This window comes from Salmo trutta, unplaced genomic scaffold (genome assembly GCF_901001165.1).
Source record: "Salmo trutta unplaced genomic scaffold, fSalTru1.1, whole genome shotgun sequence".
NCBI lineage: Eukaryota > Metazoa > Chordata > Actinopteri > Salmoniformes > Salmonidae > Salmo > Salmo trutta.
In genome coordinates, this window is record NW_021822719.1 from 219,765 (window position 1) to 247,453 (window position 27,689).

The window sequence follows — 27,689 nt, forward strand, 5'->3', positions numbered from 1 at the left end:
CAAACTCCACATTTTCCCTCAGCGTTCCTGGTGATAATGGAATACCTACATGGTCCAAACAGGAGTGGTGCATAAAGCAGAATCCAGAGGCTATGCGCCATAAAATTGAATATTCTGTCCAGGAACTGACAGATTAAAGCGGACAAGGACATGGCGAATATGTCAGAGTCGGGCGTAGAGATCGATGGGAGCTTTTCCTCCCTGGCTCTAGCTAATGATGATGATGATGATGATGTGGGGGCCTCTGAGTGTGTGGCGCTGGCTCAGGTGCCTGAGCTAGTCCGAGAGCTGCTAACCATCAACGGCCAGGGAAGAGGGGAGGAGAGGGAGAGGAGACTGGACCTAGCATGGCTTAAACTTAAACAGACCGTCCGCAGGAAATGCAACCTGTTTGAGCACCTGCAGGTTAGCATGGGAGCAATATGCACAAGGCTGTGTCTCTGTCCCAAGTACGGTAGCATCCTATTCCCTATGTAGTGCACTACTTTTCACCAGGGCCCATAGGGGGCCATTTGAGACGGGTCCTTTTTTTGTTCTCCGATCTAACATGGTTGAGTACACACGGCATGTGATGTCACTTAGCGGTCATGGAGTTTCCGTTGAACTCAACATCCAATGGGATCTGTCTGAAATGGGATTAGTCCATGTGATTGGTAGACATATGATTGTAGAATGAAGAATGGCACCCTAGTCCCTTTGTAGTGCACTACTTTAGACCAGGACCCATAGGGCACTACTTTAGACCAGGACCCATAGTGCACTACTTTAGACCAGGACCCATAGGGCACTACTTTAGACCAGGACCCATAGTGCACTACTTTAGACCAGGACCCATAGTGCACTACTTTAGACCAGGACCCATAGTGCACTACTTTAGACCAGGACCCATAGTGCACTACTTTAGACCAGGACCCATAGGGCACTAAATAGGGAATAACAGTACATGGGAATGATTTTAAGAAATTGATTTTAAGAAATTTGGATTCATTAATTTGATTATTATGGATTTTCTATTCTGAGAAAAACAAACTCTCAGGGTTTCCGTTCAGATGTAATGGAAAATATGGAGCTGTACAACGTGACGGTCGAGGCTACAGCATAAGAGGATTGGAGGATTCTATATTAATATCTAAGGGGCATAACATTTCCACACCCTAATTGTAGTCTAACCAATACTCATTCTGCCTATGGTTGGACCTACAGTGTATCTAAAAATATTATTTTCAATGACTTGACTCTCCGCCAATAATTACATTTTGAGGATTCTAAATTAATATCTAAGGGGCATTTTCCCGTTAGGATCTGTGAGAATATCTGAGGGGCTTTTTATATAATTCTTAATTAATTCTTAATAATCGCTTTGTTTAAAACCTCTTACATCTACACGTTCCGCTAGCGGAACGTCTGCTCCAATATCCAATGATGGGCGGGGCGCGAAATTCAAACTCCTCTAAATCCGAAAACTTACACTTTTCAAACATATGACTATTTTACAGCTATTTAAAGACAAGACTCTCCTTTATCTAACCAAACTGTCCGATTTCAAAAAGGCTTTACAGCGAAAGCAAAACATTAGATTATGTCAGCAGAGTACCCAGCCAGGAATAATCACACAGCCATTTTTCAAGCTAGCATATCATGTCACATAAACCCAAACCATATCTAAATGCAGCACTAACCTTTGATGATCTTCATCAGATGACACACCTAGGACATTGTGTTATACAATACATGCATGTCTGTTCAATCAAGTTCATATTTATATCAAAAACCAGCTTTTTACATTAGCATGTGACGTTCAGAACTAGCATTCCCACCGAACACTTCCGGTGATTTTACTAAATTACTCACGATAAACGTTCACAAAAAGCATAACAATTATTTTAAGAATTATAGATACAGAACTCCTCTATGCACTCGATATGTCCGATTTTAAAATAGCTTTTCGGATGAAGCACATTTTGCAATAATCTAAGTACATAGCCCGGCGTTACAGGGCTAGCTATTTAGACACCCTGCAAGTTTAGCCTTCACCAAAATCACATTTCCTATAAGAAAAATGTTCTTACCTTGCTTGTTCTTCATCAGAATACACTGCCAGGACTTCTACTTCAATAACAAATGTAGGTTTGGTCCCAAATAATCCATCGTTATATCCAAACAGCGACGTTTTGTTCGTGCGTTCTAGACACTATCCCAACGCTAAATCTCGGCCACGAGCATGACGCAAAATATGACAAAAAAATTCTAAATATTCCATTACCGTACTTCGAAGCATGTCAACCGCTGTTTAAAACCAATATTTATGCAATTTATCTCGTAGAGAAGCGATAATATTCCGACCGGGAATCTGCCTGTCTGTAAACTGAGGAAAAAACCGAAAGCCGGGGGCGGGGCGTGTCACGCGCCTAAGGCTTAGTCCATTGACTGACCACTCAGCTTTTGCTCTCGTGTGCTTCAGCCAGGGCTTTGAATTACGTCATTCCTCTTTTTCCCGGGCTATGAGAGGCCATTGTTGACGTGCGAAGTGTCACGTAAGAGCAGAGATCCTTTGTAAACGACAGAGATAATAAAGAAGGGCAAGAAATGTTCAGACAGGGTACTTCCTGAACAGAAGCATCTCAGGTTTTTGCCTGCCATAGGAGTTCTGTTATACTCACAGACACCATTCAAACAGTTTCAGAAACTTTGGAGTGTTTTCTCTCCAAAGCTAATAATTATATGCATATTCCAGTTTCTGGGCAGGACTAATAATCAGATTAAATCGGGTACGTTTTTTATCCAGCCGTGAAATTACTGCCCCCTAGATGTAAGAGGTTAAAAACTATTTTGGAGATGTCATTTAACCTCGAGTGAGCGAGGGGGGAAAAAGGCAGTTCTTGAACATGGGGTGAGACATTCTCACTAATTTGTAAATAAAGCCAGTTTTGTTATTTAGAAAGGTTTCTCCAGAAATAAATCAAACTCGATTATTTAGCAGACATCACTTGCTTAATAAATTCTGTCAACACATATCTTAAGAATAGAAGGCTATATATAACAATGTTTGAGATTTATTTCATTTAAAAAAAGACCGTGAGCGGTTTGTAATCTTAATAAAGTCCAAATTAATATTTATAAAGTCCAAAATAATACTTATAAAGGCCAAAATATAGCCCTGCTAATAGCCATAATGACCCTGTACAACGTGACCGTGTGTTTGAAAGAGTATTTTCCAGTAAGCAACAATTTGTTTGCCTTCATTAGACAAATTTGTTGCAATATTTCTGTAATTCAGTGATATTTATTCCCATAGTAATTCGTTATGATCCCGTAACTAAATCAACATCTGCATTTTGAAAGATTATTTTCATTATTTTATTAACGAAAGCATAAAGATGCTGATGAAATACAGTATTCTTACAGTATATGTTTTTACATTTTGTATAAAGCATTTTGAAGATATTAGGCTACTGTGCAGTCTAACAAGTAAACATAGCCTACATTACATTTAGAGGATTTGAGGATTCTAAATTAATATCTAAGGGGCATTTTCCCGTTAGGATCTGTGAGAATATCTGAGGGGCTTTTTATATTATTCTTAATTAATTGATAATAATCGCTTTGTTTAAAAAGTAACTATTTTGGAGATTTAATTTAACCTTGAGTGAGCGAGGGGGGGAAAAGGCAGTTCTTGAACATGGGGTGAGACATTCTCACTAGTTTTTAAATAAAGCCAGTTTGTTTAGGTTTCTCCAGAAACAAATTTTAACTTGATTATTTAGCAGACATCACTTGCTAATATTCAGTCAACACATATATCTTAAGAATAGAATATTTGAGATAATAATATTTGAGATTATTTCGTTAAAATAGACAGTGAGCGATTTGTAATCTAAATAAAGTCCGAAATAATATTTTTAATGGCCAAAATGGCGCTGTACAACATGACCGTGTGTTTGAAAGAGTACTTTCCAGTAAGCGACAATTTGTTTGCCTTCATTGGACAACTTAGTTCCAATATTTCTGTAATTCAGTGATATTTATTCCCATAGTAATTCGTTATGGATCCATAACAAAATCAACATCTGCATTTTGAAAGATTATTTTCATTATTTTATTAACGAAAGCATAAAGATGCTGAAGAAATACAGTACTGTACAGTATATGCTTTTACATTTTGTAAAATAAAGCATTTAAAGCATTTTGAAGATATAAGCCACCTGCATTTGTTTATTAGGCTACTGTGCAGTCTGACAAGTAAGCATAGCCTACAGTACATACTGTAGTAAACATGGGACAGTGCCTAATTCCTTACATAAGGGAGAGCAGGCCATGTCCAGACTTCATCGGTCACCTCAAGTACCTTCAATAATGGCTGTACTAGATAATTCGGGCATGTGGGAGACCGGGGTTCAATTCCCCGATGGGGAGGAAGGAGTAGGCTGTCCTTGTAAATAAGAATTTGTTCTTAACTGATTCCATCTGTTATTTCATAGTTGTGATGTCTTCGCTATTATTCTACAATGTAGAAAATGGTAAAAAAAAAAGAAAATAATCCTGGAATGAGTAGGTGTCCAAACTTTTGACTGGTACTTGCTTAATTAATTTGATTTAAAATTATGGTGTTTCTATTCTAAGAAAAATTAAAAACCCTCTGGGTTTCCGTTAGGATGGAACGGAAAATATGGCGCTGTACAACGTGATGGTCGGCAGTACAGTACTGGGCTGTTTAGCTAAAGGATCCAAATGTTGTGCTGGCAGTACACGCAGGGGACTGGGGTTCAATTCCCCGACGGGGAGGAAGGAGTACACTGTCTGAGTAAATAAGAATTTGTTCTTAACTGACTTGCCTAGTTAAATTAAGTTTACACTAAGAGCATAACATTTCTGCACCCTCATTTTTTAAATGTATTTTAGTCTAACCAATACCCAAAAGGAAATTAAGTGAACATAAAAATCTCCGATTTTTATCAAGACCAGTCCCCATGCTTGTCTCAGAGCAGTGCGAAACGGTGCTAAAATAGTTGTAGGCTATTGCTTCAAATCCTATTGCTTCTAACTTCAATATGCTCTTTAAATAAGACCACCACTTTTAACAGCACATTACTCAACACTAGTGAGACTCATGTCGCCTACGGTAGGCCTACGTGACTCTCTGCCAATAATTACATACAGATGATTAGAGGATATTTCTGTAATCCAGTGATATTTATTCTCATAGTAATTTGTTATGGATCTATAACTAAATAAACATTGGCATTTCGAGAGTATTTTTATCATTATTTTATTAATGAAAGCATAAAGATGCCAATTTATTAGTTCCGTTGTTTTAGTTTGAACGTGCAGACGGGCACTAAGAACCGAACAGCTGGAACATGTCCCTAGTCAGCGCCATTATTAATGCAATGACCCTTAAATATTTTGGAGATTTTATTTTCAAATGAGCAAGGAAAAAGGCCATTCTTGAACATGGGGTGAGACATTTGTTACTGATTTGTAAATAAAGCCAGTTTGTTATTTCGAATTATTTGTGTTTTTAGAGAGAGGAAAAAACTAAAATGACCTACAGTCATCTCATGGTTCACCCAGCGAGGCCGGCACGGGTATTAAACCAGCATCTGTAGCAACACAGCTTGCACTGCTATGCAGTGTCTTAGACCGTTGTGTCACTCAGGCGCTGTACAACGTGACCGGTTAGGAGTGGCCTACAGTACTACAGTAAGAGAAAAATAATCCTAACAAATAAAATAATAAAAACCTTAGTATAACAGTTTTTAGTCAGTAATACGGAAGTCATGCATATTTATCAGTTTCTATTGAGGTCTGTCGCCCATTAATTGTCAGACACAGTAGGACCCAAAAGCATAATCAGGTCTCTAACTCCCCCTTGTGGTGGTCTGGAGCAATGAAGTGGTGACGCAGGGTACCGTACTAGACCACAAATTACCTCTAAGTCCCGCGGCGTAAACTCACAACTTATAAAGGAGTAACCACTATGTCCTCTATTGTCCCCTTACAGCATTATATCTCTGATGTCCTATTGTCCCCTTACAGCATTACATCTCTCATGTCCTCTTATGTCCTCTATTGTCCCCTTATGCTGTTTTATCTCATGTCCTCATGTATGCCATATTATCTACCCTCATCTCCCTCTCTTCCCCCAGCAAGACCAGCTGTACACGTGGGCAGCGGTCAGCCAGCCCCCCCACTCCATGGAACACTTTGAGGGCCGGGCCCCCCTCCCTGGGCATCTGAAGACCCTGTGGCCCCCACCCAGACCTGTGGGAGACGATAGACCAGGCCTCATGTACACCGAAGAGGGTAGGGGCCCTCACCACATCCATGTAGATACGATACTGTAGAGACTAGTCATATAGATACTGTAGAGACTAGTCATATAGATACTGTAGAGACTAGTCATATAGATACTGTAGAGACTAGTCATATAGATACTGTAGAGACTAGTCATATAGATACTGTAGAGACTAGTCATATAGATACTGTAGAGACTAGTCATATAGATACTGTAGAGACTAGTCATATAGATGCTGTAGAGACTAGTCATATAGATGCTGTAGAGACTAGTCATATAGATGCTGTAGAGACTAGTCATAGATGCTGTAGAGACTAGTCATATAGATGCTGTAGAGACTAGTCATATAGATGCTGTAGAGACTAGTCATATAGATACTATTATGCTGTAGAGACTAGTCATATAGATATTATTATGCTGTAGAGACTAGTCATATAGATGCTGTAGAGACTAGTCATATAGATACTATTATACTGTAGAGACTAGTCATATAGATACTGTAGAGACTAGTCATATAGATACTGTAGAGACTAGTCATATAGATACTGTAGAGACTAGTCATATAGATGCTGTAGAGACTAGTCATATAGATGCTGTAGAGACTAGTCATAGATGCTGTAGAGACTAGTCATATAGATGCTGTAGAGACTAGTCATATAGATGCTGTAGAGACTAGTCATATAGATACTATTATGCTGTAGAGACTAGTCATATAGATACTATTATGCTGTAGAGACTAGTCATATAGATGCTGTAGAGACTAGTCATATAGATACTATTATACTGTAGAGACTAGTCATATAGATACTGTAGAGACTAGTCATATAGATACTGTAGAGACTAGTCATATAGATACTATTATACTGTAGAGACTAGTCATATAGATACTATTATACTGTAGAGACTAGTCATATAGATGCTGTAGAGACTAGTCGTATAGATGCTGTAGAGACTAGTCATATAGATGCTGTAGAGAATAGTCATATAGATACTATTATACTGTAGAGACTAGTCATATAGATACTATTATACTGTAGAGACTAGTCATATAGATACTGTAGAGACTAGTCATATAGATACTGTAGAGACTAGTCATATAGATACTATTATACTGTAGAGACTAGTCATATAGATACTATTATACTGTAGAGACTAGTCATATAGATGCTGTAGAGACTAGTCGTATAGATGCTGTAGAGACTAGTCATATAGATGCTGTAGAGAATAGTCATATAGGATACTGTAGAGACTAGTCATATAGATACTATATCTAGAGACTAGCTCATAGATACGTATTACTGTAGAGAGACTGTATAGAACTATTATACTGTAGATACTAGTCTATATACTGTAGAGACTAGTCTATGATCTGTAGAGACTAGTCGTATAGATGCTGTAGAGACTAGTCGTATCGATGCTGTAGAGACTAGTCGTATAGATGCTGTAGAGACTAGTCGTATAGATGCTGTAGAGACTAGTCGTATAGATGCGGTAGAGACTAGTCGTATAGATGCTGTAGAGACTAGTCGTATAGATGCTGTAGAGAAAGTCGTATAGATGCTGTAGAGGACTAGTCGTATAGATGCTGTAGAGGACTAGTCGTATAGATGCTGTAAGTCGTATAGATGCTGTAGAGACTAGTCGTATAGATGCTGTAGAGACTAGTCGTATAGATGCTGTAGAGACTAGTCGTATAGATGCTGTAGAGACTAGTCGTATAGATGCTGTAGAGACTAGTCGTATAGATGCTGTAGAGACTAGTCGTATAGATGCTGTAGAGACTAGTCGTATAGATGCTGTAGAGACTAGTCGTATAGATGCTGTAGAGACTAGTCGTATAGATGCTGTAGAGACTAGTCGTATAGATGCTGTAGAGACTAGTCGTATAGATGCTGTAGAGACTAGTCGTATAGATGCTGTAGAGACTAGTCGTATAGATGCTGTAGAGACTAGTCGTATAGATGCTGTAGAGACTAGTCGTATAGATGCTGTAGAGACCTAGTCGTATAGATGCTGTAGAGACTAGTCGTATAGATGCTGTAGAGACTAGTCGTATAGATGCTGTAGAGACTAGTCGTATAGATGCTGTAGAGACTAGTCGTATAGATGCTGTAGAGACTAGTCGTATAGATGCTGTAGAGACTAGTCATATAGATGCTATTATACTGTAGAGACTAGTCATATAGATGCTATTATACTGTAGAGACTAGTCATATAGATGCTATTATGCTGTAGAGACTAGTCATATAGATGCTATTATGCTGTAGAGACTAGTCATATAGATGCTATTATACTGTAGAGACTAGTCATATAGATGCTATTATACTGTAGAGACTAGTCATATAGATACTGTAGAGACTAGTCATATAGATGCTATTATGCTGTAGAGACTAGTCATATAGATGCTATTATACTGTAGAGACTAGTCATATAGATGCTATTATGCTGTAGAGACTAGTCATATAGATGCTATTATGCTGTAGAGACTAGTCATATAGATGCTATTATACTGTAGAGACTAGTCATATAGATGCTATTATACTGTAGAGACTAGTCATATAGATACTGTAGAGACTAGTCATATAGATACTGTAGAGACTAGTCATATAGATGCTATTATGCTGTAGAGACTAGTCATATAGATGCTATTATACTGTAGAGACTAGTCATATAGATGCTATTATACTGTAGAGACTAGTCATATAGATACTGTAGAGACTAGTCGTATAGATACTGTAGAGACTAGTCGTATAGATGCTGTAGAGACTAGTCGTATAGATGCTGTAGAGACTAGTCGTATAGATGCTGTAGAGACTAGTCGTATAGATGCTGTAGAGACTAGTCGTATAGATGCTGTAGAGACTAGTCGTATAGATGCTGTAGAGACTAGTCGTATAGATGCTGTAGAGACTAGTCATATAGATGCTATTATACTGTAGAGACTAGTCATATAGATGCTATTATACTGTAGAGACTAGTCATATAGATGCTATTATGCTGTAGAGACTAGTCATATAGATGCTATTATGCTGTAGAGACTAGTCATATAGATGCTATTATACTGTAGAGACTAGTCATATAGATGCTATTATACTGTAGAGACTAGTCATATAGATGCTATTATGCTGTAGAGACTAGTCATATAGATGCTATTATGCTGTAGAGACTAGTCATATAGATGCTATTATACTGTAGAGACTAGTCATATAGATGCTATTATACTGTAGAGACTAGTCATATAGATACTGTAGAGACTAGTCATATAGATACTGTAGAGACTAGTCATATAGATGCTATTATGCTGTAGAGACTAGTCATATAGATGCTATTATACTGTAGAGACTAGTCATATAGATGCTATTATACTGTAGAGACTAGTCATATAGATACTGTAGAGACTAGTCATATAGATACTGTAGAGACTAGTCATATAGATGCTGTAGAGACTAGTCATATAGATACTGTAGAGACTAGTCGTATAGATGCTGTAGAGACTAGTCGTATAGATGCTGTAGAGACTAGTCGTATAGATGCTGTAGAGACTAGTCGTATAGATGCTGTAGAGACTAGTCATATAGATACTATTATACTGTAGAGACTAGTCATATAGATACTGTGGAGACTAGTCATATAGATACTGTGGAGACTAGTCATATAGATACTGTGGAGACTAGTCATATAGATACTGTGGAGACTAGTCATATAGATACTGTAGAGACTAGTCATATAGATACTGTAGACTAGTCATATAGATACTATTATACTGTAGAGACTAGTCGTATAGATGCTGTAGAGACTAGTCGTATAGATGCTGTAGAGACTAGTCGTATAGATGCTGTAGAGACTAGTCGTATAGATACTATTATACTGTAGAGACTAGTCATATAGATACTATTATACTGTAGAGACTAGTCATATAGATACTATTATACTGTAGACTAGTCATATAGATACTATTATACTGTAGACTAGTCATATAGATACTATTATGCTGTAGAGACTAGTCATGTAGATGCTGTAGAGACTAGTCATGTAGATGCTGTAGAGACTGTTGTAGAGACTAGTCATATAGATGCTGTAGAGACTAGTCGTATAGATGCTATTATACTGTAGAGACTAGTCATATAGATACTATTATACTGTAGAGACTAGTCGTATAGATGCTGTAGAGACTAGTCATGTAGATGCTGTAGAGACTAGTCATATAGATACTATTATACTGTAGAGACTAGTCATATAGATGCTATTATACTGTAGAGACTAGTCATATAGATACTGTAGAGACTAGTCATATAGATACTGTAGAGACTAGTCATATAGATACTATTATACTGAAGAGACTAGTCATATAGATACTATTATACTGTAGAGACTAGTCATATAGATACTATTATACTGTAGAGACTTGTCGTATAGATGCTGTAGAGACTAGTCATATAGATGCTGTAGAGACTAGTCATATAGATACTATTATACTGTAGAGACTAGTCGTATAGATACTGTAGAGACTAGTCATATAGATGCTGTAGAGACTAGTCATATAGATACTATTATACTGTAGAGACTAGTCATATAGATACTGTAGAGACTAGTCATATAGATACTGTTATACTGTAGAGACTAGTCATATAGATACTGTTATACTGTAGAGACTAGTCATATAGATACTATTATACTGTAGAGACTAGTCATACAGATACTATTATACTGTAGAGACTAGTCGTATAGATACTGTAGAGACTAGTCGTATAGATGCTGTAGAGACTAGTCGTATAGATGCTGTAGAGACTAGTCGTATAGATGCTGTAGAGACTAGTCGTATAGATGCTGTAGAGACTAGTCGTATAGATGCTGTAGAGACTAGTCGTATAGATACTGTAGAGACTAGTCGTATAGATACTGTAGAGACTAGTCGTATAGATACTGTAGAGACTAGTCATATAGATGCTGTAGAGACTAGTCATATAGATGCTATTATACTGTAGAGACTAGTCATATAGATACTATTATACTGTAGAGACTAGTCATATAGATACTGTAGAGACTAGTCATATAGATACTGTTATACTGTAGAGACTAGTCATATAGATACTATTATACTGTAGAGACTAGTCATACAGATACTATTATACTGTAGAGACTAGTCGTATAGATACTGTAGAGACTAGTCGTATAGATGCTGTAGAGACTAGTCGTATAGATGCTGTAGAGACTAGTCGTATAGATGCTGTAGAGACTAGTCGTATAGATGCTGTAGAGACTAGTCGTATAGATACTGTAGAGACTAGTCGTATAGATACTGTAGAGACTAGTCGTATAGATACTGTAGAGACTAGTCGTATAGATACTGTAGAGACTAGTCATATAGATGCTGTAGAGACTAGTCATATAGATGCTATTATACTGTAGAGACTAGTCATATAGATGCTGTAGAGACTAGTCATATAGATGCTATTATACTGTAGAGACTAGTCATATAGATACTATTATACTGTAGAGACTAGTCATATAGATGCTATTATACTGTAGAGACTAGTCATATAGATGCTGTAGAGACTAGTCATATAGATGCTGTAGAGACTAGTCATATAGATGCTGTAGAGACTAGTCATATAGATGCTGTAGAGACTAGTCATATAGATGCTGTAGAGACTAATCATATAGATACTATTATACTGTAGAGACTAGTCATATAGATACTGTAGAGACTAGTCATATAGATACTGTAGAGACTAGTCGTATAGATGCTGTAGAGACTAGTCGTATAGATACTGTAGAGACTAGTCGTATAGATACTGTAGAGACTAGTCGTATAGATGCTGTAGAGACTTGTCGTATAGATGCTGTAGAGACTTGTCGTATAGATGCTGTAGAGACTAGTCATATAGATACTGTAGAGACTAGTCATATAGATGCTGTAGAGACTAGTCATATAGATGCTGTAGAGACTAGTCGTGTAGATGCTGTAGGGACTAGTCGTGTAGATGCTGTAGGGACTAGTCGTGTAGATGCTGTAGGGACTAGTCGTGTAGATGCTGTAGGGACTAGTCGTGTAGATGCTGTAGGGACTAGTCGTGTAGATGCTGTAGGGACTGGTCGTGTAGATGCTGTAGGGACTGGTCGTGTAGATGCTGTAGGGACTGGTCGTGTAGATGCTGTAGGGACTGGTCGTGTAGATGCTGTAGGGACTAGTCGTGTAGATGCTGTAGGGACTGGTCGTGTAGATGCTGTAGGGACTGGTCGTGTAGATGCTGTAGGGACTGGTCGTGTAGATGCTGTAGGGACTGGTCGTGTAGATGTTGTAGGGACTAGTCGTGTAGATGCTGTAGGGACTAGTCGTGTAGATGCTGTAGGGACTAGTCGTGTAGATGCTGTAGAGACTAGTCGTGTAGATGCTGTGATACAATACATTCTACCAAGGAGGATAGGTGCCCCTCATCAAAACAGTTACTAATTACAGGCTGTTGTTTTCACCTGTAACTCTCACTAGCACTGATTCTACAGATGGCGTCTATTTGGAAACGTTAACTTCCTCAGCCAGGGTGGAGGGCGTGTAGCCTCGTCCCTTAGCCAGGGTGGAGGGCATGTGGCCTCGTCCCTTAGCCAGGGTGGAGGGCATGTGGCCTCGTCCCTTAGCCAGGGTGGAGGGCATGTGGCCTCGTCCCTTAGCCAGGGTGGAGGTGCGGGTGGCCTTGTTCCTCAGCCAGGGTGGAGAGCGTGTGGCCTCGTCCCTTAGCCAGGGTGGAGGGCATGTGGCCTCGTCCCTTAGCCAGGGTGGAGGTGCGGGTGGCCTTGTTCCTCAGCCAGGGTGGAGAGCGTGTGGCCTCGTCCCTTAGCCAGGGTGGAGCTTGTAGCCTTGTTCCTCGGCCAGGGTGGAGGGCGTGTGGCCTCGTTCCTCGGCCAGGGTGGAGGGCGTGTGGCCTCGTTCCTCGGCCAGGGTGGCGGGCGTGTGGCCTCGTTCCTCGGCCAGGGTGGAGGAGCGGGTGGCCTTGTCCCTGAGCCAGGGCGGAGTTGAGCTTCATGTTTTATACCAGGGGTTTTAAGCGGATGTTGCATCTCTGTGCCTTGAAACTAGCGTTAATTTATGACTAGCGTTGATTTTAACCCAACAGTGTAGATTTATGGAAAGCCTTGTTTCTAAACTGGATCTCTCTTCTTTCATGCTCTGATACCTTTAGAGGGCCATGAAGGTAAGTTACATTGTGAATGTGTTTCTGCATGGTCATTTAACTCTTTCTTTGTGTCCTTGCTCGTCAGTTATCGTATGCTGTGTCCGTCTGTAGTCCCACATGCTCTTGGAAGGGCCAAGGTTGCATAGCAACGTTGAGTTAGTGCTTAGGCAGGCGAAGATTGATTGATATTCTGAGCACAGCTTTACCCTCTAATGTCCCCCCGACAAATGTCCTGTCGTCTGTCCCGTCGTCTGTCCACTCTGTCCCGTCGTCTGTCCCCCGACAAATGTCCTGTCGTCTTTCCCCTCTGTCCCGTCGTCTTTCCCGTCCGTCCCGTCGTCTGTCCCCCGACAAGCGTCCCGTCGTCTGTCCCCTCTGTCCCGTCGTCTGTCCCCTCTGTCCCGTCGTCTGTCCCCCGACAAACGTCCCGTCGTCTGTCCCCTCTGTCCGTCGTCTTTCCCATCTGTCCCCCGACAAACATCCTGTCTTCTGTCCCGTCTGTCGTCTTTCCCCTCTGTCCCCCGCCAAACGTCCTGTCGTCTGTCCCCCGACGACAAACGTCCTGTCCTCTGTCCCCCGACAACAAAACATCCTGTCGTTACTTGCCGCTGAGTCTGACACCTAAAACAATCAGGCTGCTAAATGTAATATTGCATTTTCCCTCACTATTGGTTTGATATGAAATGAGGCTTTAGACATAACAGCTTTTGATGTTCACATTTAAATGTCAATTTTCATTTAATTCTAAGAAAAAAAAACAACAATGCATGATGGTACGGATTGTGAATTGAAGTAGTCATTGTATCGTCACATATCATCCAGTAAGAATGTGGTCTGGTCTAGTTGACCGTGTGTGGTTGTAATATAGAAGTATCCTGTCTCTCTTTTCCTACAGAACACCAGGCAGCCATCTTGGGGCTGAAGAGACATCAGAGAGAAGAAGTCGGCCAACTTCAGGTCAGTCACTCTACTTTCAGACTAAGTTTGCAAAGTACCGGTTAAGATTTCCAAAATCAATAGGGAATCATCCAACCTTACCTGAGAGCGTTTCTATAAGACTGTGCAGTCTTTCCCTTTGGAGAGAATAGCATCGTATCTCTAGTCCTGAATAGCCCTGGCCTCCTTCACCTGAGTTAACCACAAGGGGGCAGCATCCACTTAGAGTTGTACTAGTTTAGTGGAATACTCTTTAATAGCAGTTATATGTGAGGGTCTTGGTGTGTGTGTGTTGACCAGTACCTGGCAGACTCAGATCTCTCCCATGTTTATTATCTATTATCATCCATATCTCCTAGAGATGATCCTTGTTGTTGAAGTATTGTCCTTCTGAAAGCCGCCATCTTGTCTTGTTCCATATGTCATTTAGCTCCTCTCCAAGAAGCTCTGCATCTAACAAAGAATATCTTGAATATAACAGTTAATATATTGCTTTAAATGTTTATATGAACACTGTTTCCTCTCGCTCTCTGGCCCCCCTCTCTCGCTCTCTGGCCCCCCTCTCTCGCTCTCTGGCCCCCCCTCTCTGGCCCCCCTCTCTCTCTGTCTCTCCAGGAGGAGTCAGTGCTGAAAACAGTGAAGCTGAAAGAGGAGCACGTCAACGTGATCCAGCAGTTAGAACAGACCATTGAGGACCTGAGGACTAAAATAGCTGAGCTGGAGGAACAGCACCCCCTGATGGACAGAGATAGTATTACCATTAAGGAGCCAGAGAGCAGTGTGGAGGGGAGTCTGTACAGGGAGGTCTGTCATGTAGACCTACAGACTGAGGAGAGGATGGCGAAGGAGGTCTGTCATGTAGACCTACAGACTGAGGAGAGGATGGCGAAGGAGGTCTGTCATGTAGACCAACAGACTGACTGTCTCCTGAGTTGTCTGGAGGCCAAGTCTGTCCAGACGTCGCCTATGGAGGGAAGCTTTAAGTTTAAAGTGCCTTTACCGGACCAGATGCCGCCACCCTTGTTTGTGAACGAGGATGGAGGAGAGTCCTCTCTGTCTTCCTCCTGTCCCATTATTCTCCCCCCAGAACTGGCCCTGTCCCTACCCATACCCTTCTCCCCCAAGGCCCCACCAGCGTTTGTCTGTACGTGCCAACAGCAGCAACAGAGGGGCAATAAACCTCCACCTCCTTTACCTGGTCACTCCATGGCTCCTCCTCCACCACCTCCTCTACCAGGGGGTGCAATGCCACCACCACCTCCTCTACCAGGGGGTGCAATGCCCCCCCCACCACCACCTCCTCCACCTCCTCTACCAGGGGGTGCAATGCCCCCACCACCTCCTCCACCACCTCTACCAGGGGGTGCAATGCCCCCACCACCACCTCTACCAGGGGGTGCAATGCCCCCACCACCTCCTCCACCACCTCTACCAGGGGGTGCAATGCCCCCACCACCACCTCCACCACCTCTACCAGGGGGTGCAATGCCCCCACCACCTCCTCCACCTCCTCTACCAGGGGGTGCAATGCCCCCACCACCTCCTCCACCACCTCTACCAGGGGGTGCATTGCCCCCACCACCACCCCCTCTCCCTGGCATGGGGATGGGTGGACCTCCTCCTCCTCCTCCTCCTCCTCCTGGCTGTGGCCCTCCTCCACCATGTGCGCTGGGCTCCCTGGTCCCTCCGTTGCCCATGGGACTGTATGCTCTAAGCATGGCGCAGGAGAAACCTCCCCGGAAAGGAGTGGTGGAGCCTCCCAGACCCATGAAGCCTCTCTATTGGACGAGGATACAGCTCAACTCGGCTCAACACAAAAAGTAAATCAATCAATAGAAATGTATTTAATAACAAGCCGTTTTTTTATTTCAGCAGTTGTTCCTAAAGCTCTATGCTAAAAAAGTTATCATATGACAGCTATGCTAGTTACTTAAGCAATCTGGACTTGTATTCAAAAAGGCTTTAGAGTAGGAGTTGTGATATAGGATCAGGTCATAAAGAGTCTCAGTAGGAGTGGTGAACTAGGATCAGGTCATAAAGAGTCTCAGTAGGAGTGGTGATCTAGGATCAGGTCATAAAGAGTCTCTCAGTAGGAGCAGGTCATAAAGAGTCCCAGTAGGAGTGGTGATCTAGGATCAGGTCATAAAGAGTCTCAGTAGGAGTGGTGATCTAGGATCAGGTCATAGTCTCAGTAGGAAGGAGTGTTGATATAGGATCAGGTCATAAAGAGTCTCCCAGTAGGAAGGAGTGGTGAACTAGGATCAGGTCATAGAGTCTCCCAGTAGGAAGGAGTGGTGATCTAGGATCAGGTCATAAAGAGTCTCCCAGTAGGAGTGGTGATATAGGATCAGGTCATAGTCTCAGTAGGAGTGGTGATATAGGATCAGGTCATAGTCTCAGTAGGAGTGGTGATATAGGATCAGGTCATAAAGAGTCTCCCAGTAGGAAGGAGTGGTGATATAGGATCAGGTCCCGCTTCTTCATTATGATTTAAGATGGGAAAACTGATCCTAGAGCTGCAGTGTTATTCTGAGAAGCTTTGTGTGCCTTGCTGTATTGTTTCAGACCATGTCCCCGACCTAAAGAGGAACCTGTTCAGCGTTTATGATAGTGTGGACAAGGGTGTTTCTCAAAATGCGTACTACTGTGCGCTGAGCGTGCAAAAATGGAGCGCAGGAAGGTCGGAGTATGAGTCCAAATCAAAGTTATGTGAAATGGAGGGACACTTCTAAAGATGCATACTACCATTTTGTACATGTTTTTTGAAGCATCAGTGCGCGTTTCAACCAAGTATGCGCCAGAAAAATGACGAGTACGCGTAAACGACTACGCAACGTTTCTTGAAATCAATGGCGGACATTATTTGAGCTAAAGCAATCGCATGCTAACTGGCTAGCTACTGATGTTGCCCATTTCATGTCTCTCAATATTTTAATCTTGATATGTTAAATCCATACTGTGTTAATTTTGGCATGTTTATCTGCCTACAATACATAAGAGTGCGTAGATAGCAAGCCCATAGTAAGTCAAAAGGGCTAACTGGCTAGCTGCTGCTACTATTAAGGCTAACTGGCTAGCTGCTGCTACTATTTGGGCTAACTGGCTAGCTGCTGCTACTATTAGGGCTAACTGGCTAGCTGCTGCTACTATTAGGGCTAACTGGCTAGCTGCTGCTACTATTTGGGCTAACTGGCTAGCTGCTGCTACTATTAGGGCTAACTGGCTAACTGCTGCTACTATTAGGGCTAACTGGCTAGCTGCTGCTACTATTAGGGCTAACTGGCTAGCTGCTGCTACTATTAGGGCTAACTGGCTAGCTGCTGCTACTATTAGGGCTAACTGGCTAGCTGCTGCTACTATTAGGGCTAACTGGCTAGCTGCTGCTACTATTAGGGCTAACTGGCTAGCTGCTGCTACTATTAGGGCTAACTGGCTAGCTGCTGCTACTATTAGGGCTAACTGGCTAGCTGCTGCTACTATTAGGGCTAACTGGCTAGCTGCTGCTACTATTAGGGCTAGCTGCTGCTACTATTAGGGCTAACTGCTGCTACTATTAGGGCTAGCTGCTGCTACTATTAGGGCTAGCTGCTGCTACTATTAGGGCTAGCTGCTGCTACTATTAGGGCTAGCTGCTGCTACTATTAGGGCTAGCTGCTGCTACTATTGGGGCTAGCTGCTGCTACTATTGGGGCTAGCTGCTGCTACTATTGGGGCTAGCTGCTGCTACTATTGGGGCTAGCTGCTGCTACTATTGGGGCTAGCTGCTGCTACTATTGGGGCTAGCTGCTGCTACTATTGGGGCTAGCTGCTGCTACTATTGGGGCTAGCTGCTGCTACTATTGGGGCTAGCTGCTGCTACTATTGGGGCTAGCTGCTGCTACTATTGGGGCTCACTGGCTAGCTACTACTATTACTACTATTAGGGCTCACTGGCTAGCTACTACTACTTAATGGTATGACATTAGACAAAATGCCATGATAGAGTGATTTAGCCAAGACCGTGGACATATATAGCCTTCCCTGTAGCTCAGTTGGTAGAGCATGGTGTTTGCAACACCAGGGTTGTGGGTTCGTTTCCCACGGGGGGCCAGCACAGGAAAAAAAAAAAAAATGTATGAAATGTATGCATTCACTACTGTAAGTCGCTCTGGATAAGAGCGTCTGCTAAATGACTAAAAATGTAATGGGGCTAGCTGCTGCTGTCCAGTCAGATAGCCACGAAGAATTGACATCTACCTTGCATAACATTAGTTTTAGGTCGTTTTTTGCCTGTTAAACTAGCTAGATTGCCATTCACATACTGTATATCTAGCTGATAATTTTCAAGTAAAATGTTTACTTTGAGAATATCTTGTTTGGTCTCTATTGTTGCCTTTGTCCTGGCTGGAAGAAGGGTCAGTGAATGGAGAGGTGCAGAGTGAGGTAATACAGTAGGGAGTGCTGCTCAGTGTGAGGTAATACAGTAGGGGAGTGCTGCTCGGCGTGAGGTAATACAGTAGGGGAGTGATGTAATACAGTAGGGGGAGTGCTGCTCAGCGTGAGGTAATACAGTAGGGGGAGTGCTGCTCAGCGTGAGGTAATACAGTAGGGGAGTGCTGCTCAGCGTGAGGTAATACAGTAGGGGGAGTGCTGCTCAGCGTGAGGTAATACAGTAGGGGGAGTGCTGCTCAGCGTGAGGTAATACAGTAGGGGGAGTGCTGCTCAGCGTGAGGTAATACAGTAGGGGGAGTGCTGCTCAGCGTGAGGTAATACAGTAGGGGGAGTGCTGCTCAGCGTGAGGTAATACAGTAGGGGAGGTGCAGCGTGAGGTAATACAGTAGGGGGAGGTGCAGCGTGAGGTAATACAGTAGGGGGAGTGCTGCTCGGCGTGAGGTAATACAGTAGGGGGAGGTGCAGCGTGAGGTAATACAGTAGGGGGGTGCTGCTCGGCGTGAGGTAATACAGTAGGGGGAGTGCTGCTCGGCGTGAGGTAATACAGTAGGGGGAGGTGCAGCGTGAGGTAATACAGTAGGGGGAGTGCTGCTCAGCGTGAGGTAATACAGTAGGGGGAGTGCCTGCTCAAGTCGTGAGGTAATACAGAGGGGGAGTGCTGCTCAGCGTGAGGTAATACAGTAGGGAGGGGAGTGCCGGCTCAGCTGTGAGGTAATACAGTAGGGGAGTGCTGATCGGCGTGAGGTAATACGTAGGGGGAGTGCTGATCGGCGTGAGGTAATACAGTAGGGGGAGTGCTGCCTCGGCGTGAGGTAAATACAGTAGGGGGAGGATTTAGCATGAGTAATTACAGTAGGGGGGAGTGCTGCGCGTGAGGTAATACAGTAAGGGGAGTGCTAGCTCGAAGTGTAGGTAATACAGTAGGGGGAGTGCTGCTCAGCGTGAGGTAATACAGTATGGGGGAGTGCTGCTCAGCGTGAAGTATACAGTAGGGGGAGTGCTGCTCGGCGAGGTAATACAGTATGGGGAGTGCTGCTCGTCGTGAGGGTAATAGCAGTAGGGGGAGTGCTCGCTCAGGCGTGGAGGTAATACAGTAGGGGGAGGGCTGCTCCGTCGTTGAGGTAATACAGTAGGGGAGTGCTGCTCGGCGTGAGGTAATACAGTAGGGGGAGTGCTGCTCGGCGTGAGGTAATACAGTAGGGGGAGTGCTGCTCGGCGTGAGGTATACAGTAGGGGGAGTGCGCTGCTCGGCGTGAGGTACTACAGTAGGGGGAGTGCTGCTCGGCGTGAGGTAATACAGTAGGGGGAGTGCTGCTCGGCGTGAGGTAATACAGTTAGGGGGAGTGCTGCTAGGCGTGAGGTAATACAGTAGGGGGAGGCTGCTAGGCGTGAGGTAATACAGTAGGGGGAGTGCTTGCTCGCGTGAGGTAATACAGTAGGGGGAGTGCTGCTAGGCGTGAGGTAATACAGTAGGGGGGGGCTGCTAGGCGTGAGGTAATACAGTAGGGGGAGTGCTGCTCGGCGTGAGGTAATACAGTAGGGGGAGTGCTGCTCGGCGTGAGGTAATACAGTAGGGGGGAGTGCTGCTCGGCGTGAGGTAATACAGTAGGGGGGAGTGCTGCTCGGCGTGAGGTAATACAGTAGGGGGAGTGTGCTAGCGATGACAGTAGGGGGAGGTGTAGCATGAGGTAATACAGTAGGGGGAGTGCTGCTCAGCGTGAGGTAATACAGTAGGGGGAGTGCTGCTCAGCGTGAGGTAATACAGTAGGGGGAGTGCTGCTCAGCGTGAGGTAATACAGTAGGGGGAGTGCTGCTCAGCGTGAGGTAATACAGTAGGGGGAGTGCTGCTCAGCGTGAGGTAATACAGTAGGGGGAGTGCTGCTCAGCGTGAGGTAATACAGTAGGGGGAGTGCTGCTCAGCGTGAGGTAATACAGTAGGGGGGAGTGCTGCTCGGCGTGAGGTAATACAGTAGGGGGAGTGCTGCTCGGCGTGAGGTAATACAGTAGGGGGAGGTGCAGCGTGAGGTAATACAGTAGGGGGAGGTGCAGCGTGAGGTAATACAGTAGGGGAGTGCTGCTCAGCGTGAGGTAATACAGTAGGGGGAGTGCTGCTCAGCGTGAGGTAATACAGTAGGGGGAGTGCTGCTCGGCGTGAGGTAATACAGTAGGGGGAGTGCTGCTCGGCGTGAGGTAATACAGTAGGGGGAGTGCTGCTCGGCGTGAGGTAATACAGTAGGGGGAGGGCTGCTCGGCGTGAGGTAATACAGTAGGGGGAGTGCTGCTCGCGTGAGGTAATACAGTAGGGGGAGTGCTGCTCGGCGTGAGGTAATACAGTAGGGGGAGTGCTGCTCGGCGTGAGGTAATACAGTAGGGGGAGTGCTGCTCGGCGTGAGGTAATACAGTAGGGGGGAGTGCTGCTCGGCGTGAGGTAATACAGTAGGGGGAGGTGTAGCATGAGGTAATACAGTAGGGGGGAGTGCTGCTCAGCGTGAGGTAATACAGTAGGGGGGAGTGCTGCTCAGCGTGAGGTAATACAGTAGGGGGGAGTGCTGCTCAGCGTGAGGTAATACAGTAGGGGGAGTGCTGCTCAGCGTGAGGTAATCCAGTAGGGGGAGTGCTGCTCAGCGTGAGGTAATACAGTAGGGGGAGTGCTGCTCAGCGTGAGGTAATACAGTAGGGGGAGTGCTGCTCAGCGTGAGGTAATACAGTAGGGGGAGTGCTGCTCAGCGTGAGGTAATACAGTAGGGGGAGGTGCAGCGTGAGGTAATACAGTAGGGGGAGTGCTGCTCGGCGTGAGGTAATACAGTAGGGGGAGGTGCAGCGTGAGGTAATACAGTAGGGGGAGGTGCAGCGTGAGGTAATACAGTAGGGGGAGTGCTGCTCGGCGTGAGGTAATACAGTAGGGGGAGGTGCAGCGTGAGGTAATACAGTAGGGGGGAGGTGCAGCGTGAGGTAATACAGTAGGGGAGTGCTGCTCAGCGTGAGGTAATACAGTAGGGGGGTGCTGCTCAGCGTGAGGTAATACAGTAGGGGGAGTGCTGCTCAGCGTGAGGTAATACAGTAGGGGGAGTGCTGCTCAGCGTGAGGTAATACAGTAGGGGGAGTGCTGCTCAGCGTGAGGTAATACAGTAGGGGGAGTGCTGCTCGGCGTGAGGTAATACAGTAGGGGGAGGGCTGCTCGGCGTGAGGTAATTCAGTAGGGGGAGTGCTGCTCGGCGTGAGGTAATACAGTAGGGGGAGGTGCTGCTCGGCGTGAGGTAATACAGTAGGGGGAGTGCTGCTCGGCGTGAGGTAATACAGTAGGGGGAGTGCTGCTCGGCGTGAGGTAATACAGTAGGGGGAGGGCTGCTCGGCGTGAGGTAATACAGTAGGGGGAGTGCTGCTCGGCGTGAGGTAATACAGTAGGGGGAGGTGCTGCTCTGCGTGAGGTAATACAGTAGGGGGAGTGCTGACCGGCGTGAGGTAATACAGTAGGGGGAGTGCTGCTCGGCGTGAGGTAATACAGTAGAGGGAGGTGCAGCGTGAGGTAATACAGTAGGGGGAGGTGCAGCGTGAGGTAATACAGTAGGGGAGTGCTGCTCAGCGTGAGGTAATACAGTAGGGGAGTGCTGCTCAGCGTGAGGTAATACAGTAGGGGGAGTGCTGCTCGGCGTGAGGTAATACAGTAGGGGGAGTGCTGCTCGGCGTGAGGTAATACAGTAGGGGAGGGCTGCTCGGCGTGAGGTAATACAGTAGGGGGAGTGCTGCTCGGCGTGAGGTAATACAGTAGGGGGAGTGCTGCTCGCGTGAGGTAATACAGTAGGGGGAGTGCTGCTCGGCGTGAGGTAATACAGTAGGGGGAGTGGCTGCTCGGCGTGAGGTAATACAGTAGGGGGAGTGCTGCTCGGCGTGAGGTAATACAGTAGGGGGAGTGCTGCTCGGCGTGAGGTAATACAGTAAGGGGGAGTGCTGCGCGGCGTGAGGTATACAGTAGGGGGAGGGTTAGCATGAGGTAATACGTAGGGGGAGTCTGCTAGCAGGAGGTAATACAGTAGGGGGGAGTGCTGCTCAGGCGTGAGGTAATACAGTAGGGGGGAGTGCTGCTCAGCGTGAGGTAATACAGTAGGGGGGAGTGCTGCTCAGCGTGAGGTAATACAGTAGGGGGAGTGCTGCTCAGCGTGAGGTAATACAGTAGGGGGAGTGCTGCTCAGCGTGATGTAATACAGTAGGGGGAGTGCTGCTCAGCGTGAGGTAATACAGTAGGGGGAGTGCTGCTCAGTGTGAGGTAATACAGTAGGGGGAGGTGCAGCGTGAGGTAATACAGTAGGGTGGAGTGCTGCCTCGGCGTGAGGTAATACAGTAGGGGGAGGTGCAGCGTGAGGTAATACAGTAGGGGGAGGTGCAGCGTGAGGTAATACGTAGGGGAGTGCTGCTCGGCGTGAGGTAATACAGTAGGGGGAGGTGCAGCGTGAGGAATACAGTAGGGGGGAGGTGCAGCGTGAGGTAATACAGTAGGGGAGTGCTGCTCAGCGTGAGGTAATACAGTAGGGGGGGTGCTGCTCAGCGTGAGGTAATACAGTAGGGGGAGTGCTGCTCAGCGTGAGGTAATACATAGGGGGAGTGCTGCTCAGCGTGAGGTAATACAGTAGGGGGAGTGCTGCTCAGCGTGAGGTAATACAGTAGGGGGAGTGCTGCTCGGCGTGAGGTAATACAGTAGGGGGAGGGCTGCTCGCGTGAGGTAATTCAGTAGGGGGATGCTGCTCGGCGTGAGGTAATACAGTAGGGGGGGGTGCTGCTCGGCGTGAGGTATACAGTAGGGGGAGTGCTGCTCGGCGTGAGGTAATACAGTAGGGGGAGTGCTGCTCGGCGTGAGGTAATACAGTAGGGGGAGGGCTGCTCGGCGTGAGGTAATACAGTAGGGGGAGTGCTGCTCGGCGTGAGGTAATACAGTAGGGGGAGGTGCTGCTCTGCGTGAGGTAATACAGTAGGGGGAGTGCTGCTCGGCGTGAGGTAATACAGTAGGGGGAGTGCTGCTCAGCGTGAGGTAATACAGTAGGGGGAGTGCTGCTCAGTGTGAGGTAATACAGTAGGGGGAGGTGCAGCGTGAGGTAATACAGTAGGGGGAGTGCTGCTCGGCGTGAGGTAATACAGTAGGGGGAGGTGCAGCGTGAGGTAATACAGTAGGGGGAGGTGGCAGCGTGAGGTAATACAGTAGGGGGAGTGCTGCTTCGGCGTGAGGTAATACAGTAGGGGGAGGTGCAGCGTGAGGTAATACAGTAGGGGGAGGTGCAGCGTGAGGTAATACAGTAGGGGAGTGCTGCTCAGCGTGAGGTAATACAGTAGGGGGGGTGCTGCTCAGCGTGAGGTAATACAGTAGGGGGAGTGCTGCTCAGCGTGAGGTAATACAGTAGGGGGAGTGCTGCTCAGCGTGAGGTAATACAGTAGGGGGAGTGCTGCTCAGCGTGAGGTAATACAGTAGGGGGAGTGCTGCTCAGCGTGAGGTAATACAGTAGGGGGAGTGCTGCTCAGCGTGAGGTAATACAGTAGGGGGAGGGCTGCTCGGCGTGAGGTAATACAGTAGGGGGAGTGCTGCTCGGCGTGAGGTAATACAGTAGGGGGAGGTGCTGCTCGGCGTGAGGTAATACAGTAGGGGGAGTGCTGCTCGGCGTGAGGTAATACAGTAGGGGGAGTGCTGCTCGGCGTGAGGTAATACAGTAGGGGGAGTGCTGCTCGGCGTGAGGTAATACAGTAGGGGGGAGTTGTGAGGTAATACAGTAGGGGGAGGTGTAGCATGAGGTAATACAGTAGAGGGGAGTGCTGCTCAGCGTGAGGTAATACAGTAGGTGGGAAGTGCTGCTCAGCGTGAGGTAATACAGTAAGGGGGGGATTGCTGCTCAGCGTGAGGTAATACAGTAGGGGGGAGTGCCTGCTCAGCGTGAGGGAATACAGTAGGGGGGGGAGTGCTGCTCGGCGTGAGGTAATACAAGTGGGGGATTGTTGCCTCAGCGTGAGGTAATACAGTAGAGGGAGTGCCGCTCGGCCGTGAGTAATACAGTAAGGGGGGAGTGCTGCTCGGCGTGAGGTAATACAGTAAGGGGGGAGGTTGCTGCTCTGCGTGAGGTAATACAGTAGGGGGAGTGCTGCTCGGCGTGAGGTAATACAGTAGGTGGGAGTGCTTGCTCAGCGTGAGGTAATACAGTAGGAAGGGGGAGTTGCTGCTCGGCTTGAGGTATACAGTAGGGGGATGTAGGATACAGTAGGGGGGAGGTTGCTAGCCAGCGTGAGGTATACAGTAGGGGGGAGTGCTGCTCAGCGTGAGGTAATACAGTAGGGGGGAGTGCTGCTCAGCGTGAGGTAATACAGTAGGGGGAGTGCTGCTCAGCGTGAGGTAATACAGTAGGGGGGAGTGCTGCTCGGCGTGAGGTAATACAGTAGGGGGAGTGCTGCTCGGCGTGAGGAATAAGTAGGGGGAGGTGCTGCTCTGCGTGAGGTAATACAGTAGGGGGAGTGCTGCTCGGCGTGAGGTAATACAGTAGGGGGAGTGCTGCTCGGCGTGAGGTAATACAGTAGGGGGAGTGCTGCTCAGCGTGAGGTATACAGTAGGGGGAGTGCTGCTCAGTGTGAGGTAATACAGTAGGGGGAGGTGCAGCGTGAGGTAATACAGTAGGGGAGTGCTGCTCGGCGTGAGGTAATACAGTAGGGGGAGGTGCAGCGTGAGGTAAGACAGTAGGGGGAGGTGCAGCGTGAGGTAATACAGTAGGGGGAGTGCTGCTCGGCGTGAGGTAATACAGTAGGGGGAGGTGCAGCGTGAGGTAATACAGTAGGGGGAGGTGCAGCGTGAGGTAATACAGTAGGGGAGTGCTGCTCAGCGTGAGGTAATACAGTAGGGGGGTGCTGCTCAGCGTGAGGTAATACAGTAGGGGGAGTGCTGCTCAGCGTGAGGTAATACAGTAGGGGGAGTGCTGCTCAGCGTGAGGTAATACAGTAGGGGGAGTGCTGCTCAGCGTGAGGTAATACAGTAGGGGGAGTGCTGCTCAGCGTGAGGTAATACAGTAGGGGGAGTGCTGCTCAGCGTGAGGTAATACAGTAGGGGGAGGGCTGCTCGGCGTGAGGTAATACAGTAGGGGGAGTGCTGCTCGGCGTGAGGTAATACAGTAGGGGGAGGTGCTGCTCGGCGTGAGGTAATACAGTAGGGGGAGTGCTGCTCGGCGTGAGGTAATACAGTAGGGGGAGTGCTGCTCGGCGTGAGGTAATACAGTAGGGGGGAGTGCTGCTCGGCGTGAGGTAATACAATAGGGGGAGTGCTGCTCGGCGTGAGGTAATACAGTAGGGGGGAGTGCTGCTCGGCGTGAGGTAATACAGTAGGGGGAGGTGTAGCATGAGGTAATACAGTAGAGGGGAGTGCTGCTCAACGTGAGGTAATACAGTAGGGGGGAGTGCTGCTCAGCGTGAGGTAATACAGTAGGGGGGAGTGCTGCTCAGCGTGAGGTAATACAGTAGGGGGAGTGCTGCTCAGCGTGAGGTAATACAGTAGGGGGGAGTGCTGCTCAACGTGAGGTAATACAGTAGGGGGAGTGCTGCTCAGCGTGAGGTAATACAGTAGGGGGAGGGCTGCTCGGCGTGAGGTAATACAGTAGGGGAGTGCTGCTCGGCGTGAGGTAATACAGTAGGGGAGGTGCTGCTCTGCGTGAGGTAATACAGTAGGGGGAGTGCTGCTCGGCGTGAGGTAATACAGTAGGGGGAGTGCTGCTCAGCGTGAGGTAATACAGTAGGGGGGAGTGCTGCTCGGCGTGAGGTAATACAGTAGGGGGAGGTGTAGCATGAGGTAATACAGTAGGGGGGAGTGCTGCTCAGCGTGAGGTAATACAGTAGGGGGGAGTGCTGCTCAGCGTGAGGTAATACAGTAGGGGGGAGTGCTGCTCAGCGTGAGGTAATACAGTAGGGGGGAGTGCTGCTCAGCGTGAGGTAATACAGTAGGGGGGGAGTGCTGCTCGGCGTGAGGTAATACAGTGGGGGAGTGTTGCTCAGCGTGAGGTAATACAGTAGAGGGAGTGCCGCTCGGCGTGAGGTAATACAGTAGGGGGAGTGCTGCTCGGCGTGAGGTAATACAGTAGGGGGAGGTGCTGCTCAGCGTGAGGTAATACAGTAGGGGGAGTGCTGCTCAGCGTGAGGTAATACAGTAGGGGGGAGTGCTGCTCAACGTGAGGTAATACAGTAGGGGGAGTGCTGCTCAGCGTGAGGTAATACAGTAGGGGGAGGGCTGCTCGGCGTGAGGTAATACAGTAGGGGGAGTGCTGCTCGGCGTGAGGTAATACAGTAGGGGGAGGTGCTGCTCTGCGTGAGGTAATACAGTAGGGGGAGGTGCTGCTCGGCGTGAGGTAATACAGTAGGGGGGAGTGCTGCTCAGCGTGAGGTAATACAGTAGGGGGGAGTGCTGCTCGGCGTGAGGTAATACAGTAGGGGGAGGTGTAGCATGAGGTAATACAGTAGGGGGGAGTGCTGCTCAGCGTGAGGTAATACAGTAGGGGGGAGTGCTGCTCAGCGTGAGGTAATACAGTAGGGGGGAGTGCTGCTCAGCGTGAGGTAATACAGTAGGGGGGAGTGCTGCTCAGCGTGAGGTAATACAGTAGGGGGGAGTGCTGCTCGGCGTGAGGTAATACAGTGGGGGAGTGTTGCTCAGCGTGAGGTAATACAGTAGAGGGAGTGCCGCTCGGCGTGAGGTAATACAGTAGGGGGAGTGCTGCTCGGCGTGAGGTAATACAGTAGGGGGAGGTGCTGCTCTGCGTGAGGTAATACAGTAGGGGGAGTGCTGCTCGGCGTGAGGTAATACAGTAGGGGGAGTGCTGCTCAGCGTGAGGTAATACAGTAGGGGGGAG

At 46.7% G+C, this 27,689-nt stretch overlaps 1 protein-coding gene across 1 annotated transcript in view; it reads left to right on the top strand.

Annotated features, from left to right (window-relative positions):
- The window catches only part of LOC115183997 (formin-2), a 106,124-nt gene that overhangs the window by 22,655 nt on the left and 55,780 nt on the right, over positions 1-27,689 (top strand). The window contains exons 3-6 of the mRNA XM_029744994.1: positions 6,147-6,303; positions 13,474-13,485; positions 14,363-14,424; positions 15,019-16,223. Coding sequence (XP_029600854.1) covers positions 6,147-6,303; positions 13,474-13,485; positions 14,363-14,424; positions 15,019-16,223 — 1,436 coding nt within the window. The remainder of the gene's footprint in view (positions 1-6,146; positions 6,304-13,473; positions 13,486-14,362; positions 14,425-15,018; positions 16,224-27,689) is intronic.